The 18,809-nt window shown below is 38.9% G+C and overlaps 1 protein-coding gene across 3 annotated transcripts in view; it reads right to left on the bottom strand.

Moving 5' to 3' along the window:
* Positions 1-17,354, bottom strand: part of CUNH21orf91 (chromosome unknown C21orf91 homolog) — a 32,648-nt gene extending 15,294 nt beyond the window's left edge. Inside the window, exons 1-2 of one of the 3 annotated variants that reach the window (XM_035028118.1) lie at positions 17,275-17,354; positions 16,223-16,356 (exon numbers count right to left, since the gene is read on the bottom strand). In XM_035028118.1, coding sequence (XP_034884009.1) covers positions 16,223-16,349 — 127 coding nt within the window. In that variant the 5' untranslated portion in view covers positions 16,350-16,356; positions 17,275-17,354. Of the gene's footprint in view, positions 1-15,346; positions 16,357-16,735; positions 17,245-17,274 lie in introns of those variants that run through there. The other 2 variants (XM_035028196.1, XM_035028281.1) reach the window with 2 other exon arrangements.
* Positions 17,355-18,809: the final 1,455 nt, after the last annotated feature.

Raw genomic sequence — 18,809 nt, 5'->3', positions numbered from 1 at the left:
TTGGACAGGGGCAGTTTGTCCAGAGGTAATTAAGCAAAAAGGGTACTTAGAATGAGAACATGGATGGAAGCTACCCATGTTCTTACTGATGATTTCATATGGGATACTAAGCTCACAGCAGCATACAATACAAAAAGCTAAATCTGTTTTTCTAATACATTAAAATTATGTCAAATTTAGACTATAATTTTTAAGTGGCACAAAGTTGCACTATAAAAAGTTTTAAGTCAATAATCCAACTGACCCAAATAAACCTCTACTTGTTCCATTTTCTCCAAAAGAGCTTTAACTGAGTGTACTGATGTTTATTCTAAAATTGTTTTTGTGCACGAAGTTGTCATAAAAGACTCCTAAAAAGCTACACAAATTTACTGTAGTATGATTTGAGTTACCAGTTTTAAATATTTACTTATATGTGACACAAAGAGACACTAATTTGCAGAAAAAAACCCAAAACCCCCAACTTTCCTAAAAATAAAGTTAAAAAGATACATGTTACTTAAACAAAAGAAAGACTGAAAAGAAACCACCTTTAGAGTAACACCAGATGAATGGGGACAAATCATTATGACAAGGTAAAATTACAGGTTCAAAAGTCAGAAATGTGATAGGTGTATGAATTCTTTGCCCTTTATTTATCTCATGAAACCTTGTCTGCCTGGTTAAGGTTCTGAATGATATATTTTCTTACAAATAAGAAAAAATGAAAAGCTGCCCCCCAGCTATTTTAAAACCTCAGTTTTGCATTTCAAACTTCTGCATGTATTTGAATCACAGTTCCTGAAATTCTAGTTGACTATTCCTTAAATAAATGCTAAATAGCAGCATCTAGTAGAGATATATTAGCTAGTGAATTTGAAAGCATGTATAATTCATTTACTGCTATAGGTAGTAAATGGTAAAAGTTCAGGCTGATGGGAAACAATCATTACAATTCACTAACCATTTGATAAGAAAAACTAAAGCTAAAAAAAAGCAATAATAATTGATGAATCATACTGCAAAATGCTAAAATAAAAAAATATTGTGACTATGTGTTAAAATTGCATTATAGTAATTCTAGAGTAGAAAGAACTAAACAAAGGGGTTGGAGAACTGACGTACAATAAAATTTTCCCATCGTGAAACAAATAGTTTTTTTTTTTTTAATTGGAAGATTACATGGTATTAATTCAGCAGTAATGGAAGCCATTAAAACAAATGATAGGACTGCAGATTGGGACGTGCCTCTGATCTAAAAGTCTACCCCTGGGAATTTAAGCTACAACAGAATGGGGATTTAATCAGACATGCATAAAAGATGTACGTATAAAGATGTTTTAGTACTGGTATATTGCAAGGAAGCTAAACATTCATCAATGGGATAGTGGCTAAATAAATTAGGGTACAATGGGATGCAACCTTAAAGAAAAAGTGGTAGAATTTTACCTAACATGAAAACGATGTTCCTAATATAATACAGTAAATGAAAAGGCTGATTATTAGTTGGTACATACAGTTTGATTTCATTTTTTAAATACAATTTACTATACATGTGTGCATGCACATACACATACATAATCTACTGCAGAAAATAATTTAGAAGAACATACCAAAAGTATCAAGAAATTGATGGTAGATAGGTAGGTGCGACTATGAATCTTAATATATATATATATATTTTAAGGATTTTATTTATTTATTTGACAGAGAGAGACACAGTGAGAGAGGGAACACAAGCACGGGGAGTGGGAGAGGGAGAAGCAGGCTTCCTGCAGAGCAGGGAGCCGGATGCGGGGCTCGATCCCAGGATTCTGGGATCATGACCTGAGCCAAAGGCAGATGCTTAACGACTGAGCCACCTAGGCGCCCCTGAATCTTAATATTCTTACTGCTTTCTGTATTTTGATTTTTCTGTAACAGGCATAATTTGCTTTTTCAATGAAAAACATTTAAAAAATGCCTGTGAAGAAATACATTTTGGTTTGGGAAAGAACACAGCATTCCTTGCTCCAAGACAAATTATGCTTTAAGTATTGTATTGTATGTTCCAATGGACTAAGTGAAACAATAAAGACTGAGATACTAAAATGGTAAAAGGCACACATGCCTAAAATTCTCAAGTTTTACCAAGACTGTGAGAATTTTCTTAGACTAACAATGTATGGAGCAAGGAAAAATATTTACCTTCAAATGAAAGCAGTTCTCCTGCCCCAAAGAAAATCATAACCACATTATAGTTTTATCTGGCAATCCTCGGTGAAGACCCAAAGACCCAAAGGAAGTAAGGGAAAAGGACACAAGTGAACACAGTTTTATATTGTTGATAAAAAACAAACTGTGGTGAAAGGATTTTCTGAGCAGCTGCTACATGAGGGAAATGATGAAAGCTAGAGCAGAAAAACCTACTGAAATCAAATCACAGAAAGGTAAACTCAGGGGCGCCTCGGTGGCTCAGTAGGTTAAGCATCCGACTCTTGATTTTGGCTCAGGTATCTCAGGGTCGTGAGATTGAGCCGCACCAATGGGCTCCGTGCTGGGCGTGAAGCCTACTTAAGATTTTCTCTCTCCCTCTGGCTCCCCGAAGGTAAACTTGGAATAAATTCAAGCCTCCTCAATGTACATAAAACATTAAATGGAGAAGCTGTTCAATATACAAACCAATCACAGGAATCTTTTCAGTATTTCATCTTTTGAGATGAAATGCAAACAAAATCTTTCTATATTTGAATTTAAATACTAACATTCACATCACATACTATATTTACCACAGGGCTTCTATATTCATTATCTGTGTGATCCTCACAGCTGCCCCATGAACACAGGCAACGATGTTATTTATCATCACCTCTATTTAAATGTACTCCCAAAAGCTGAGCTGTTGCATACCAGGAGAACGGAGAAGTAAATGGTGTTTAGAGCAGAGGAAACTTAGACAAACCAAGACATGGAGAAGAGAAAGAAAGGGAGGGAACCGGAGTGAGAAGGACAGAGATGGAGGGGGCACCCCTTTGGAAGACTAATGGAAGATGAAAGTGGCAGATGAACACATTTTAAATGTCATGCTAGGGAGCTAATAACTTAACCTGAAGAAAATGGCAAGGAGTCAGTGGACAGTTAGTTCTATGACAATGAATGACAGGAAGAGATCTGTACTTTAAAGACCTTTCTTGATACTGAGGGAGAACTGGGGGTGTAGGGCAGTGAGGGGGATAAAGGGATTGAATCTATGAAATGAATTAAGTGGTCTTGAGGAAATACTGGTGAGGAAAAAGGGCCTGGACAAAAGTACAGCAGCGGGAATGAAAAGTAGGGAACAAGTGGGAGAGAATCAATAGGACTCAGGGACAGACTGCAAAGAGAGGGTGGGTGGAAGGAGTCGGGTAGCAGATAGGATCAGCTGCTAACTCATAGGCCAATTCGCCTTTGTATATCAGAAAATTATCCCTGCCAGGGCATACAGCTTGAACAGCAGAGCCTAGGTAAGATTTCTGCTCTACACATCCCTGCACCTACACAACTCTACATGGGAAGTCCTGAAGAACCTGGAACCATTCATTCACTAATGGTGCTTTTTCAAAGTTTGCTCCTGAGAACCATCTGCTGAAGAATTAGCTGGGATTCTTGTTCACATGCAAATTTCTAGACTCAACTCTAGACCTATTGAACCAAAATCTCTGCATAAGAAGCCCAGAGTTTCATGTGAACAAAAGAATGAAATATAAATTGCGTGTGTATATGGAAGTAGAGATAACATTTAGTTCAAGAAACTTGAATTCAAGACATGTATAGAATATCTAACTGGAGGGGTCTAGCAAGCAGGTGAATATACAGGTCTGGCACTTAGAAGAAAGATTTGGTTTGGCCTGGCACTGTGTCTATGGTAAAGTACAGAGGTATGGTTGAAGACACTGCGGTCAAAGAAACAGAGGAGTGCAATATGAGAAGGCAAGGACAGAATTCAATGAAAACACTAGTATTTCAGGGACCTGTAACAGGCAATGAACCTGGAAAGACAGAAACCTGGATAGAAATAAGAAGACATGTATTTTATCATGGAACCCAGGGAGTCAAGCATTTCAAGGAAGTGGGAAATGTTAAATGTCAGATTTTGAAAATGGTGACCAATTATAGGGGCGCTGAAGAGTAAGATGGGAGGACAGACAGAGGAGACCATGAATGAACACTACTGTTTCAAGAACTATGGTTTAAAGGAAAGAGTGTTTTTGCTTGATTTTTCCTTTTAAATATGGGAGACATGAGCATTTCTGCCATTCTAATCACCTTTTGGTCAATCTGGCAGGATACAGAGATGATAACTGTAGGCTGGTAAGATGATGAGTAAGCATAAGTTAAAACAAATGGAGGAGAGGGTAAATAAATGAATTAAGAAGAGTGGGTGGTAGAAAAGACAGCCCGTAAAAAGCATGAAATTTTTCTATATCCAGTCTTAACTGGATTAATTAAGATCTTAATTTCTTTCTCAAGACATTTATGGCTGGTATTTATCAGACACAGTTAATAAATACACTGGTAACCTAAAACTGAGTTTTCTGGAGAACTTTCTGATACAGTATGTAGGAATTATATTTTATTTATATTGTATTTATTCTACTTTGTAGTAGAAATATAGCCAAAATGTTGCTTGACATTGAGTTGAAAATTGATGATATCCTGAAAATAATCTGAGGAGCCAAAGTAACAAAGTCAAGATTATAAAGGATACTTTAAAAATAAACAGAAATGTTCTCAGGGCAAATATTAACAGAGTTAATGAGGAAGTAGAAAGAACACAAAAACTTTAAAATTTTTTACACTGTGCCCAATACTTAAAGATCGTTACGTACTTTATGTTAATTTTGAAATACTCCCCAATGCCACTAAAATTCCTCAACATATGGGCTGTTTTCAAATCAGACTAGCAATTTTTGTTCCTTAAATTCATTGTAGATATTATTCCATCAGTTATCCTAAGTTTTAGATATTAATAATGTCATTTAACTATATTTGTAGAACACTGTAGACATTGGAAGGTGCTTTTACTGTCTATTAAATTTAATCCCCACGTTATTACATAGGAAATGAACAATAAGTGTGAATTTTAAGTAAGATAATACATGGAAAAATATATTGGTGACTGAATTTATACTTCATAAAGGCAAATAATCCCGTATCCTCTTCTAACATGCTATATAATTCATTTATTCTATTGTCTTTTACCTCTTCTCAAGTAAAGTTTGCAATGGTGGGGATTTATGTTTGTTTTGTTCAATGTCTTATCCTCAGCTACTAGAATTTCTGGCAGTTGCTTAATTTTTACTGAATAACTGGGCTTAAAAAAATTGCTATGGACCCAATGACATAGCTTTAATTACGAGATTTAGATTTTAATGGGTATACAGAAATCATTATTCTGCCTTTCTGGTATACAACTGAGACAGTAAGGGCAAAAAGCTACCAGAAATCGGAGCACCTGGGTGGCTCAGTCATTAAGCGTCTGCCTTCGGCTCAGGTCATGGTCCTGGGATCAGGCCCCACATCGGGCTTCCCTGCTTGGCGGGAAGCCTGCTTCTCCCTCTCCCACTCCCCCTGCTTGTATTCCCTCTCTCACTGTGTTTCCCTCTGTCAAATAAATAAATCTTAAAAAAAAAAAAAAAAAGCTACCAGAAATAGATACACCAGTTTAAAATTATTTGTAAATAAACAATGTTCCCTTATCACAAACTATAAATCCAAGGCTGTGTTTAATGGGTTTATTCCCCTTATCAAAATCCTAACAGATGGTGTGCCAAATTGTATTAGCATAATTTAAATCCACTCTAACTAGAACTATAGTTAATACCACATTTTGACAATTTTTCAGTGTTAGCCACTTTGGTTTCAATCACTTACACATTTTTCATATATTACTATATTTGAAATTCACACTTAATGTTAATTTCCTATATGATGTGGAGATTAAATTTAAGGTGCTGTAAAAGCACCTTCCAATTTCCAAAGTGCTATACAAATATAAAAATATGTTGTCTTCATATTATATTCAGTAATAAACACTGGAAAATTTTAAGTTTTATTAGAACATCAACAGAGGTGCAATATTTCTACATATGTCCTAAATATTTCTAAAATGTTCTACTGATGTAGTTAAGTTCAATGCTCATTATCTTCTAAACTCAAACTTTCTAGAAAACTCACCTCAAACTACTCTTTCTCTCTTTCTCAAAGCACCCCAGGCACTTACTGGGGCCGATGAGCAAAAGGAACACGGTGTGCAATTCCAGGAATGGTGCTAACATTTTCACTTGTGTTTGCACTGATTGCCTCCACTTACTCAAAATCCTATTTCCTCTTGAGAGAAAGACTGATCAGGCTATGTTAGCCTCCATTACCTGGATGGTTGGGAGGACAGAGAACAGCGTTAGAACCATTACCTCAATACAAGCTGACACCTGCATGATTCTATAGCAAATGTCAGTCTACTCTCAACTAGCTTATCCTTTCTGGGCAGGAATGGAAAGACCATCACATGTATGTGTCCCTTCTCCCTGATCATTACCAGTCCAACTTAAGAGTTCTAAAAACTGTATTTTCTTGACAGATTGTTGAGATTACAATCTATATGGAGACTGCATCATTCCACTCTCTTAGGTCATCAGAAATGTACATTTTCAGATATTCCACTGAACATGCATTAATTAAATATGGGTAGAAATAATTTTTAAAAAATTACATCTCTCTTGAGACCCAGATTTTGTTCCTTGCCTCAATATTCACGTTTGTATAATTCATCTCTAACTTTGCCTAAAAGTTACTTAATGTCTCCTAAATTTTAATAGTTCATGTAGTTTTCTTTGGAGGCAGAAATGATTTAGGCACTTGTTTTTTTTGTTTTTAAAGATTTTATTTATTTATTTGAGAGAGAGAGAATGAGAGACAGAGAGCACGAGAGGGAAGAGGGCAGAGGGAGAAGCAGACCCCCCGCTGAGCAGGGAGCCCGATGTGGGACTCGATCCCAGGACTCCAGGATCATGACCTGAGCCGAAGGCAGGCGCCCAACCAACTGAGCCACCCAGGCGCCCGGCACTTGGTTTTTTAGAGTCAGAGGCCTTGGGTCTGGACTTGTAAGCTGTGCAGTTTTGGACTAGTTACCTAGACTCTCTGCTCACCTTCCTTATTAATCAAATTGTGGTAACACAGTACTTTACAGTTATATTAAGAAATAAAACAATGCAAGGCGCCTGGGTGGCTCAGTTGTTAAGGGTCTGCCTTCGGCTCAGGTCATGATCCCAGAATCCTCGGATTGAGCCCCACATCTGGCTCCCTGCTCAGTGGGAAGCCTGCTTCTTTCTCTCCCATTCCCCCTGCTTGTGTTCCCTCTCTCGCTGTCTCTCTTTCTGTCAAAATAAATCAATCTTAAAACAAACAAACAAAAAAAACAATGCATGTAAGGTGCATAATACTTGACAAACAATACCTATAATTTAGATAAGTCCCTTATCTAAAAATGTAAATGCCTTAAGTATTTACTGACAGTTGAACTAGCTTCTCCCAACTTGAGAGTGGTATTTCACTTCTTCCAGAGAACAGAGAAACCTACTTTTGTCTTCTTTCTTCACAGGCCAATATTACTTTGCATGGAACAGAAAAATTACCCTTTTATTTCTGGGTAGCTGATTTCTCTTTATCAACTTCCCAGTAACAGTTTTAAATTATTTTAATCACAAAACTTGTATCCCTTTACTGAGAATAATTTTGACCTACATATTAAAGATTTTCAATCTAGACTTATTTCTGTATCTCATAAAACATTTTTCATCTTTGTCCACAATGGGATGAAATAACTATGAAGTTGAACCAGAATGCCATTTTTAAATATTCTAACAAATCCTTTTTATAAAAATAATTATATAATTATAAAATCATGATGCTATTACTAAGATATTCTGGGTTGTATATTCTGCTTCCTTGTTTTCAACTTTAAATTACTGATTTAAGGAATATGTTTTTAACACTGATTTAAAAAGGACTCAGGATCATCAAATGCCTTGGGGTCATCATTATGAGCACAAATCACTCTGTTGGGGTGTCCAGAATAAGAGAAATGCAATGAATAAAATGAATCTAGAAACACCCTTTCTAAACATAGCCCTGTTAAAAGTTCTTGCTCTGTGTTTGGAGAAAAGTACTTGCTCTGTGTTTGGAGAAAAGTACTATGTTTTTTATCCTCCTGACTGAAAAGGAACCAATTATCAGTTAGTAGTATTGGCTACATTTTATTTTTTTGAATATGATACAAAGTTCTATTAGTAAGATTCATAAAACCTCTAGGAGACTCCAGAAAGATCTCATGAAATTCTGTAAAAGGGCAGAAAAACAGCAGAAAAGTTTCACTGTGAGGAAGTTTAAAGGAAAGGAAATGTAAAGAAAAGCAGTACTCTTGTCTCCTTTAGATAGATTCACTCATCAGTCAAATATTTATTCATTACTCCTTTGCCAGTCCTTGTGCTACTGCTGATTATATACTAGCAAATAAAAGAGACTCTAAAAGGAATCCATGCCCTTACGGAATTAAAAATGGGGGGAGGGAAGCACATCCAACAAATACACAAGCAAATAACTGCAGTAAACAATTTTAACAAGTACCATGAAGAAAAGGGTGCTGTGGGGAAAGGAACATTAGGAGAGGAGTGGGGCGGGGGGGGGGGGGGGAGGGGGGAAGGGGCAGTGAAAGGCAGGGAAGGCTGCTTTGAGAAGTAACTTTTTAAGAATTAAGATACAGGTGGGGCGCCTGAGTGGCTCAGTTGGTTAAGCGACTACCTTCGGCTCAGGTCATGATCCTGGAGTCCAGGGATCGAGTCCCACATAGGGCTCCCTGCTCAGCAGGGGGTCTGCTTCTCCCTCTGACCCTCTTCCCTCTCATGCTCTCTGTCTCTCATTCTCTCTCGCGCAAATAAATAAAAAATTTAAAAAAATTATAAAAAAAAAAAGAATTAAGATACAGGTGGGTTCTCTCTGTGGAGCTACCTTGCATGTATTTTAGCTAGGCATATAAGTCTATACCTTCTCCACACCTGACTTCCAACCCTGGTATTTTTGGTTAAAGGGATGGAGGGGGAATTCGCTTATTTATTCACTCACTCATTCTGGAAAGAGATATGGAGAGGGTAGGAATAATAGCTTTGATCTAGACATGTAATTTGAAGTACTTATGCATTATAAAAGTAAAGATGTCTAAAAATTAGTTGCATATATTGATGTGTAGCTTGGGGGGTGGGGAGATGGGAAGGAGACAGGAGTTAATTTGCTAGTTTTCATTATATAAAAGGTCATGAAAGCCCAAAGAGTGAGGATAAAAAGGCTAGGACAGAATATGCTAACAGTAAAAAACCAGAAAAACAAAAACCTATAAGGATTATCAGGACTAATCAGAAACATTAGGAAAACAACTGAGTGAATGGCATCATTATACAAGTGCTGGTCTATAATTTAAGCACTTAAAATATGACAAAGGTCAAACAGAGAAAAGTTCAATTCCCACAGTGGTACAACAACTCTGACATGACAGACCTGATCTGAATCCCTTCTGTGCCGTTTACTATCAAGGTGACTTTAAGGCAACTTTACTTGACCTCAGAGCCTTCATTCCACCACATATAAATGAACTACTACCATTTACCTCTTAGTCTTGATGGGAGAGCTCGGTTAGCTATAATAAATGCTTGATTCTGCATAAAAATCAGTGGCAAATGAGGGTTTCCCACCTGCCTAGTCATTTCTACAGGCATTTTAGCTATACACTGTGTCATAAATGGGAGAAAATAAGTATTAATCTTTCCCTATTTAAAACTTAGATGGGCATATACCTCTAGCTGAATTGACAGAATAATAATGCCCATAAGTAACTTGCCCAAGTTCTCTCAGTTAGTAAATGGGAATTTGAATCTCGACAGTCTGGCTCCAGTATGTCTGCCCAACCGGGAGTTTCTGGACCTCTGGAGCACAGTATCACTCCACTTCGGTTACTCTGCAGCCCCATCCTGAGCATCAAGAACAGACAGATCTGAGCTCCACTGCTTATCTGCCAAGTACTCTTCTTGGAACAAATGGCAACAACTGGAGTTCGGCCTTCTGAAATAGATTCTGGCACAGTAATTTCAAGATTAAGAAATACAAGTATGAAACTGCTTTTATTGGTTACATTTGAGAACCAGTATGACACAGAAACTTAGGGATCTTGCTAAGAAAAGCCAACTAGTATGTGGTAGGGTCAAGATGCAAGGCCAGGTCTGAGTCCAGGGCCCACATGCTTCATCAGCAGAGCAAAAGTGGAGCAGTGACAGATGTGTCCAGCTGTAGAAAAGCAATCTTCCTTGTAAAGATGTGAGGAAGGTGGAACTACCATGTTAGTCTATCATGAACAGAGTCAGGGAGAAAGTAGGGAGAGTTTTTCCAAGATTATAATCTCTAACTTGCTTCATCACACAAGTTTCCAACAGAGTAAAATATTGGGGGGGAGGGTTTCTCTTTAAGAGCAATAGCATTAATCATTACATGTTATATACTGAGACAGGTCAGAAACTTGAAAATTCTTACGGCTGTCTGGCAACAAGTCCACATGTGATCTGGCTGCATGTCCATCCTCAGAATATAAACCTTCATTCTGCTAAAATCCCTTCTAGTTCTAACACCAGGATTAGAAGACTCATTAGAGCATTACTTGTTGGTATTAGCTGGAGCTCAAATAGTGTGTCCTCAACGTGGAATAACCTTTAATTACTAGGAAGGCCTCTCTGTGGCTGATTTTGCTTGTTGCCTACTCAATATCCTTTGTCCCTTTCTTTGAAAAACACTGATTTTATTTGGAGCAGCTTCTCTTCAAGGGCAATGAAATGTGTAAGAAACTATTAGGTGGAAATTCAGGAAAAACTCCTTTTTAGATGCAGGAGATTACTAACAGATGAACTTGAAGACGGTTAAGTATGTGGCAAGGAAGGTGGAATAGAAAAACAGGAGCAGCTTGAGACCTTCTGATCATGGAGCTACCATACCAACTGCAGATTCAACTTCTTTTTATATGGGAGATATAAAATACCCATTCTATTTTATTTCACCGTTATTATCCTCTTACATATAGCCAGATCTCATTCTTAATGGATATATCTTCCCAACCAAAATTTGGTTACAATCTAAGTTTTAAATTCATCCTAGACTTTAGATTTAGAAAACTTAACAAAGTTAAAAGGGAGGGAAAGTTGGGAGTAACTAAAAAGAAGCCACCATGACAGGGATAAGACTGTGGAACCTGGCTCCTCAAAGATGGGTTACCAGTTAAGTCCCAAGTCTTCACTAGATGTTGTTAGCCTAGATTCAATTTATTTTTTAAAAAATATTCTAGAATTTAAACTTATCACCAGTCAAACCCACTTTCCACTTCCATCCCTCCCTATTTCTGTCCATATAATGAGGTTTAACTGTTACTGCCATTTAAAAAGTATTCAAGTTTATTTAAAGTGTCACAGGTACTTTAAAGGCATCAAAAAGGCAGGTAAGAAAAAAAAAATTAACCTTGTGTCTGTATTTCTAAGTGTATCAAAGATAACTAAGTTAAAGTTCAAAAGTTACATTAAGTTTTATACTTTAAAGTGCTCTCTTAGTTAATACAAATGTATGATGTTTGCAATCATGTGAAACAACAGAAAGAGGCTAATGCCAGATTCAGTTAGCTGTATATACAGTTTCCCTATCACAAGGGGTGGGTCATTTTACTTAAGTGGGAAGATGCTAATATGTCAGAAGCAGGACAGTGGAAGAGCTATCGACAGACTCTGAATAGTAAATAACCAGTCTTGACATCCAAACCGAATCAGGACTTAATATTGAGATTCAAACTGCTCCCTGACTACTAACCATGTGAACAGTGTTTTGGTCAAAGACACAGAATCAAGGAAGAACGAGATTAAAAGTAAGCACTGGGTTCACCAGTGCTTTAACCAAGAGAAAAGACCTATAGATTTTTCTTGCTAGGAAGATTACCAAGGATCTGAATTTGGATTGGCTTCTAGAAAAGTTCCTAGAAAGTTCAACAAATTAGGGGGAGAAAGAAGACCAAGATGCACTAGTAAGCATTAGTGATGCTTACTAATCAACCATCAAGTTAGACTAAAACCTTGCTTGGCATAAGAGGAACTGATACAGTCTTAGGAAAAAAAAAATATTTTCACAGAAAAGAAAGGAAGTCAATTATTAGAGGAAGGTAGGGATGCTCTAAGAATTATTTGCACAGTGTTTTGGCACGAAATGAAACAGACAGTATAAAGTAACAGATCAGAGTCCTGGATCTTTGTCCCCTCTAGTTTCATTTCTGACTCTGACCTTTTACAACTGAGTTTCGTTACTGGCTCTTGATTGCCCTGGGCTAACTTCCTCCCAGCCTCAATAGGTTAGGGAAAGGTAGTAATTTCATCACTAACTGTAGAGATTTTAGCATAATGAACTATGATGCATATTAGAGTATCTGATCATACATGCACAAAAAGTTTATAGTGTTTTAGGGCCATGGATATAGGCCACGAGTATTAGTAAGTTTATGCATCTGTGTTCTAATCCATAAGCAAATTATTCTAATAGTGAATTACAGGTACGAAGAAAAGTCAATCTTACGAGCATTTCAAAAGAGTTGAATTCTCAAAGTACACTTCTTAGGTCCTTGAAGTATACAAGGAAGTATACAAAATGTAGGTACTATTTCCTTTTAATTACCAAAAAGTCACAGAAAAAAGGCAATTTAGAGCCATGCTCAGAATATGAAATCTGTCAAGATTTAACTGTCTTTTGTTATTTTTCTTCTTTTATTTTCATTTTATAAATATATGCATGCACACAGCTTTTAAACAAGAGGTCATTTGATTAGACCAGTTTTGATTTGACCTAATGAGCAATCCCAAAGACATATAAAATATTTTTGTTTACTACAAATGTGTGGAGTCAAAGTTAGGTAAACTGTTATTATTCCTTAAGAAAATTTTTAACTGGTCTCTTAGCAGAGAAAACAGAATGCTTCAGAGCAAATTTAGCTAACCAGGTAAGATCAACATTACCGTACTACAAAAAGTTATACGAAACTAGTGAAGTTAAATGTCATGTTTTACAAGTTCTTCTTACATTCTAACATTCATTGACTTGCATTGTGCTAACAGCTTTGTAACTTAAAGTGTTCTAAACCTTAAAACACTTTAACAGATTTACTGACATAGACAAGAATATACCTTGTTATTTTTCAGGTATGTAATTACTTTATTATCACTTTTTTTTTTTCATTGACTTTTAAAAACCTGTATACTGCTATGAAAACCAAAATTCTGTGGAATTCAGAGTTTTCTCCTATAATAATCTTATGACATTAAGTTAAAATGGTTATAATAGACTAGTGCAGTAAATATAAAAATCTGTATATTTGGGAGAACTCATATCAAATAAATTGAGATAAAAAAGTTTAATTCTAAAATAATTTTTCCTCATGAAGGTTTAATTCACATTTTAAAATATTGGGGTGCCTGGGTGGCTCAGTTGGTTAAGCGACTGCCTTTGGCTCAGGTCATGATCCTGGAGTCCCTGGATCAAGTCCCGCATCGGGCTCCCTGCTCAGCAAGGAGGCTGCTTCTCCCTCTAACCCTCCCCCTGTCATGTACTCTCTCTCTCTCATTCTCGCTCTCTCAAATAAATAAATCTTAAAAAAAAAAAAAATATATATATATATATATATATATATATATATATATACATAAAATCCTAAGTGTATGTAGAGTACAAAATGAAACAGTTCTAATTCAAATTGAGAACGGTCTTTTAAGTTAAACATAACTATTATTTCAACAACATATGACTTATATATTAAGATAGATATTATTAGGGGGCGGGGGCGCCTGGGTGGTTCAGTCCATTAAGCGTATGCCTTTGGCTCAGGTCATGATCTCATGGTCCTGGGATGGAGCCCTGTATTGCCCTACATTGGGCTCCCTGCTAAGCAGGGAGTCTGCCTCTCCCACTGCCCCTCCCCCACTGTTCATGCTCTCTCTCAAATAAATAGAATCTTAAAAATAAAATAAAATTAAAAAAAATATGTTATCACGGGGCACCTGGGTGGCTTAGTTGGTTAAGTGTCAAACACGATTTTGGCTCGGATCACGATCTCATGGTCCTGAAACAGAGCCCATGCTTAGTGAGGAGTCAGCTTGAGATTCTCTCTCCCTCTTCCTTTGCTTCTCCCGCCCTACACCCCCCCATGCTCTCAGAACGCATGCTCTCTAAAATAAATAAATCTTTTAAAGAAAAAGATATTTTCAGAAATGAAACATTTACAAAAGTGGTACCTGAGGAGTATTTGTATATTCTCTATATAATGACAAAAAAAGTTAAAAGGCTTATTTTAAAAAGGCGAGAAAAGCAATTTATGGAAGTTTAGGTTTCTGTGGAAAAAGTCCATCACAGCACGATCCCCACTAACGATGATTTAGTAGGAAGCACTGGTTAGGAAAAGTTGGCTGACCAAGTAGCAAGAATAGCTAATTAGGATTCAGGAAAATGGGTTTCTAATATCAGCCCTATCAACTAAAATAACTACTGACAATAGCTCAACGGTATTAAGATCATATATACTGGAAACAATCACCAGGCTTCAAACACTAGCATGTCAATTACTGCTATGTGACTTCGAAGTGCACTTCTTAGGTCTCAAAGGTTAGGTTCCATCACCTTTAAAATGTACAACAGAAGCCATGCCAGAGCTATTCTGAGTTAACTAGGGTAACTCATGTAAGGTGCTTAGTACAGAGTCTGGCCCTAACAACAGGACGCCATCACCACTAGAGCAACCTTGAACGGTCCTATTTGGCCCTCAGTTTCCTTCAATGTAAAATACAGGTTTGAGCTGGATCATTTCTAATGTCTTTGCCCAGCCAAAATTAAAATCTACAATGTAGGCGCATGAGTGCCTCAGTTGTTAAGCGTCTGCCTTCGGCTCAGGTCATGATCCCAGGGTCCTGGGATTGAGCCACACGTCAGGCTCCCTGCTCAGCGGGAAGCCTGCTTCTCTCTCTCCCACTCCCCCTGCCTGTGTTCCCTCTCTCATTGTGTCTCTGTCAAATAAATAAATAAAATCTTAAAAAAAAAAAAAAATCAACAATGTAAAAGAATACATATAGAGCCAACTCTTACTTTCAAAGAACATAAATTTAGATCTTTCACTGTAGTATTATTAAGGACATGGTAATTCAGATGCTATACAAGAACCGTATTTTTAAGTGAGCCCTTTTAAATTAGTTATAATGACTACACTTATTAAAGACAAAGTTATACGTATTCTATTTACCCCCAAGAAATCCAAGATCTTCCATCGATTATCATGTTCAGCAACTGTAATTCTTCCAGAGTAAAATGGCAAAGCTATCATAACCAATATGATCTTAAATGGAAAATGAATATCATATAATTATACTTTTTTATTTTAAGAATATTAAGATTCTTTTTAGTTTGAGTCATATTTTTTGAAAGTCAGGGTCCATAACATCAAGATTAAAGAAAAAAACCACATCCCTCATGTTTCTTGAGGGCAAACTATTAATGTCTATACACACATTAACTGTATACCAATCCAAACAAATAGTACATGATAACTTTTTTTTTAATATTTGGAGAACTCTTTTTCATATGCTTTCAGAGATACTATTAAGAAATGTAAAAAACCTTTTTAATTTTTAAAAACTATTGAAAGTGTGTGTGATTACTGAAAAGAGGTTATCTAAAAATTTAAGTTTTTCCAGATAAGACAGCACTAGGGAAAAGTTCTAGCTTACCTCAGTCAGGTACCAGCATGGAAGGCCAAAAGAATTAAATTACATTTGCCCATCAACTAAAGAACAAAAGCATACACACAGATCTATTAAACTTGACAACTTAATAGTCTCAAACCAGAAAACATGTTTACTAACCAATACTCATACTTTGTTTTTTATATTAGCAGAAATGGGGTTAGTACTGTGGGAGTTTAAAAAAAAAAAAGGTAAACATTTAAGTTCACAGCTGTGAGAACTTCAGCTTCAGTTTCCATAAATCCTTATCTTTAACAGATCTTCACACATCATACTTGGCACAATTTCCAGTCATTCAAGAAATTTTATTTTACCTTATAACCAGTTCAGCAAAAGTAAAGTTCATGCCATAAAATCGATCTATACTGTGTCCTTACCCTCAATATTTAGCTCAAAACAAACGTGGCAGAAGGAGAGTGTTTCTTTGTCTGTTCCCAGTTTACAAACACTGCAGATGTTGTCATCGTTCAAATCAATGTTCACAAACTGCTCCTCTTCGGTCATAGTGCCCCTGTTAAGAAACAGAAAGAGAAAGTCATGCAATTTCAAGAACCCGACAGTATGGTAATATTAGGAACTTCTAGGAGAAGGATGCTCTTTATCTAATGCAACAGACTCATCAAACAAGCATCGCCATACTTGTACTTCAGTATCCCTCTTACTGTGTAATGACACAAAGCTAGTCAAACTTAAAGCCTTGTCATAGGTGTCACTATGCCTAAATGCCTTTTTCTGATCCCGTATTTCATTCGGTTGAGGAGGGGACCTGAAGGAAAGCAGGTTGCGGGGGTTCTGCTCTGCCCCATCCCCGGCCCAGGCACAGGGAGCTTAGCAGCGCGGCCGGGGCGTCTTTCAACCTACTTAATGCTGTTAAATACAGGAAAAACGACCTGTTCGGGACACTGCTTTGCTAACTTCATTGTGGGAACCCTGAGATGCGTTTCGCTAACTCGACGTGGCGAGGCTTCCTATCGGAGATCCGCGGCAGGAAAATACACGTGGAAGCGCGAACACCCGAGGACGTCCCGGCAGCGTCTAAAGCACCCGCACGGAAGGCTGGGCAGAGGCTCCACCGTGCGGGTCCGGGACGGCCGGAGCCGGGGTGCCCAAGCCGGGCCGGGAGGTGCCTTGGGGTCCCTTCGCCCCGCACTTCCTCCAGCCCAGGAAGAAGGCGTCCGAGGGCCAAGGCAGCCCGTCAGCCCGGGACTCAGCGCCTCGGGGAGCCAGGCCCCCGCTCCACATCCGGCGTTGGGGGCGCGCGCCCGCCGCGCACGATGCCGCGGACCGGGAGTCCGTCTCTCCGTCCGTCGGGGCGCCCCGCGCGGGGCCGTGCGAAGGGCCGCGCGGCTCGGAGCGCGAAGGCGGCGGGACCGCGGGACCGCGGGGCCGAGGCGCGGGCCGGCCGGGGACCCGGGCGCGAGGTCTTTACCGTCGGCTCCGCGCGCCGCAGAAGCAGCTCCGCGCGGCTCGGGCTCCTCCACTATTGTTTCCGGCCGCAGCTGAGGCGGCGGCGGCGGCAGAGGCGGCAGCCGCGCGCCCGGCCCCGCCCCCTCCCGCCGGTGCCATCCCGCGGAGGCTGCTGGGGGGTGCGCGGGGAGGCGCGGTCGAGGGCAAAGCTGCGCGCCCGCACGGCGGCTGCGGGCTTCCCCTCTCGCCGCCTGCGCCGACGCCGCGTCCTTGGCTAGGATTTCCTCGCGACTCCGCGTCTCTTGGCCGGACCTCTTGCGGTTCTCTGGAACGTGGCGACTCATATGCCCCCTCCCCGAGGCACGTAGATGGAGGAGTCCGTTACTACCTCCCCCTTCAGCGTAGTGGAAACTACTGCCCCCCGGCTGGGGCCGCGGGGGGCGGGGGCAGAAAAGTGACGAACGGATGAGAGAAGGGGACGGAGATGCGTGGGTGGGATGTTGTTTGAAATCAGTAGACTGAAGCAGGAGTATCACTGAACGTCGAGTTAGGTTCCAGTTGAAATATTTAATGAGGGAAAAGTTCATATTTCAGGTTTCGTAATTTAGGGATAATTTTAAATCCAGAACCTTCCTTTTTAGATGGGGCTCCCCTCCCCTATAATATGGTCCATTCCATGCACGCCCACGGGGATAATCCCGGAGCCCCCTCCCCACTTTACTTTTCGGTCCCGCCCTGTTCTCAAACTCTGGTACTTAAATTCTTTTGCTTACTTTGCTTGACGTTTTAAGCCTTTTTTTTTTTTTAGGTTACAGTTTATGCAATACTTTCCACTTACATTTTCTATTGTAATCTTCACAACCGCCTAGAGAGGAGAAACAGGAACTATTCTCTCATTTTGCAGCCTAGGAATGACTAACTCAGATTATGGTTGCCTGAGATACAGAACTGGGACTTGAACCCGAGGCTGCTAATGTAAAATCACTGTGATTTTCCACCGCATCGTAAGCACCTGTGCTGGTTACGTTGACAAATAGGAAGCGGGCTGGGTTGTCAATTTGCATGGAAGGGATTCCATAGGTTTGAGAAACTTCTAGGCCAAATTGGCACTTGATACAAACCATCAATGCCTCACAAAAGTGATGTGTTTTTGCTACTCAAAGTGCAGTAGAGGAAGCAGCAACATCATCATCGCCTGGTGTTTTGTTAGAAATGTAGAATCTCAGCTCTTACCCAAGACTTCCTGAATCAGAATCTTCATTTTAGCGAGACTTTAGGTGATTCCTATGCACACTACAGTTCGAGAAGCATTAACTGAAATAGAATAGTATGCCCTTTTTCTATTTGGATTTCTCAGTCTAGGTACATATAACTGAAATATCTTGCATCATGGATTCCACACATGTTTTCAATGAAAGTGCTTTATAAAATCACTAACACTTTCCTTGTAGTGAAACAAGTTATTTTCAATTCTCAGAGATATCTCATTTTCTGTGACATTTTGCCCTGTTAACTCTCCTTAAAGCTCCCGACCCCTGTTGCATTGTTGTTTTGAAG

This window comes from Mirounga leonina, unplaced genomic scaffold, assembly GCF_011800145.1.
Source record: "Mirounga leonina isolate KUSES-001 unplaced genomic scaffold, KU_Mleo_1.0 Mir_101479, whole genome shotgun sequence".
Lineage (NCBI taxonomy): Eukaryota > Metazoa > Chordata > Mammalia > Carnivora > Phocidae > Mirounga > Mirounga leonina.
Note: the sequence above shows the minus strand (reverse complement) of the source record. Positions and strands in the feature narration are given on the sequence as shown.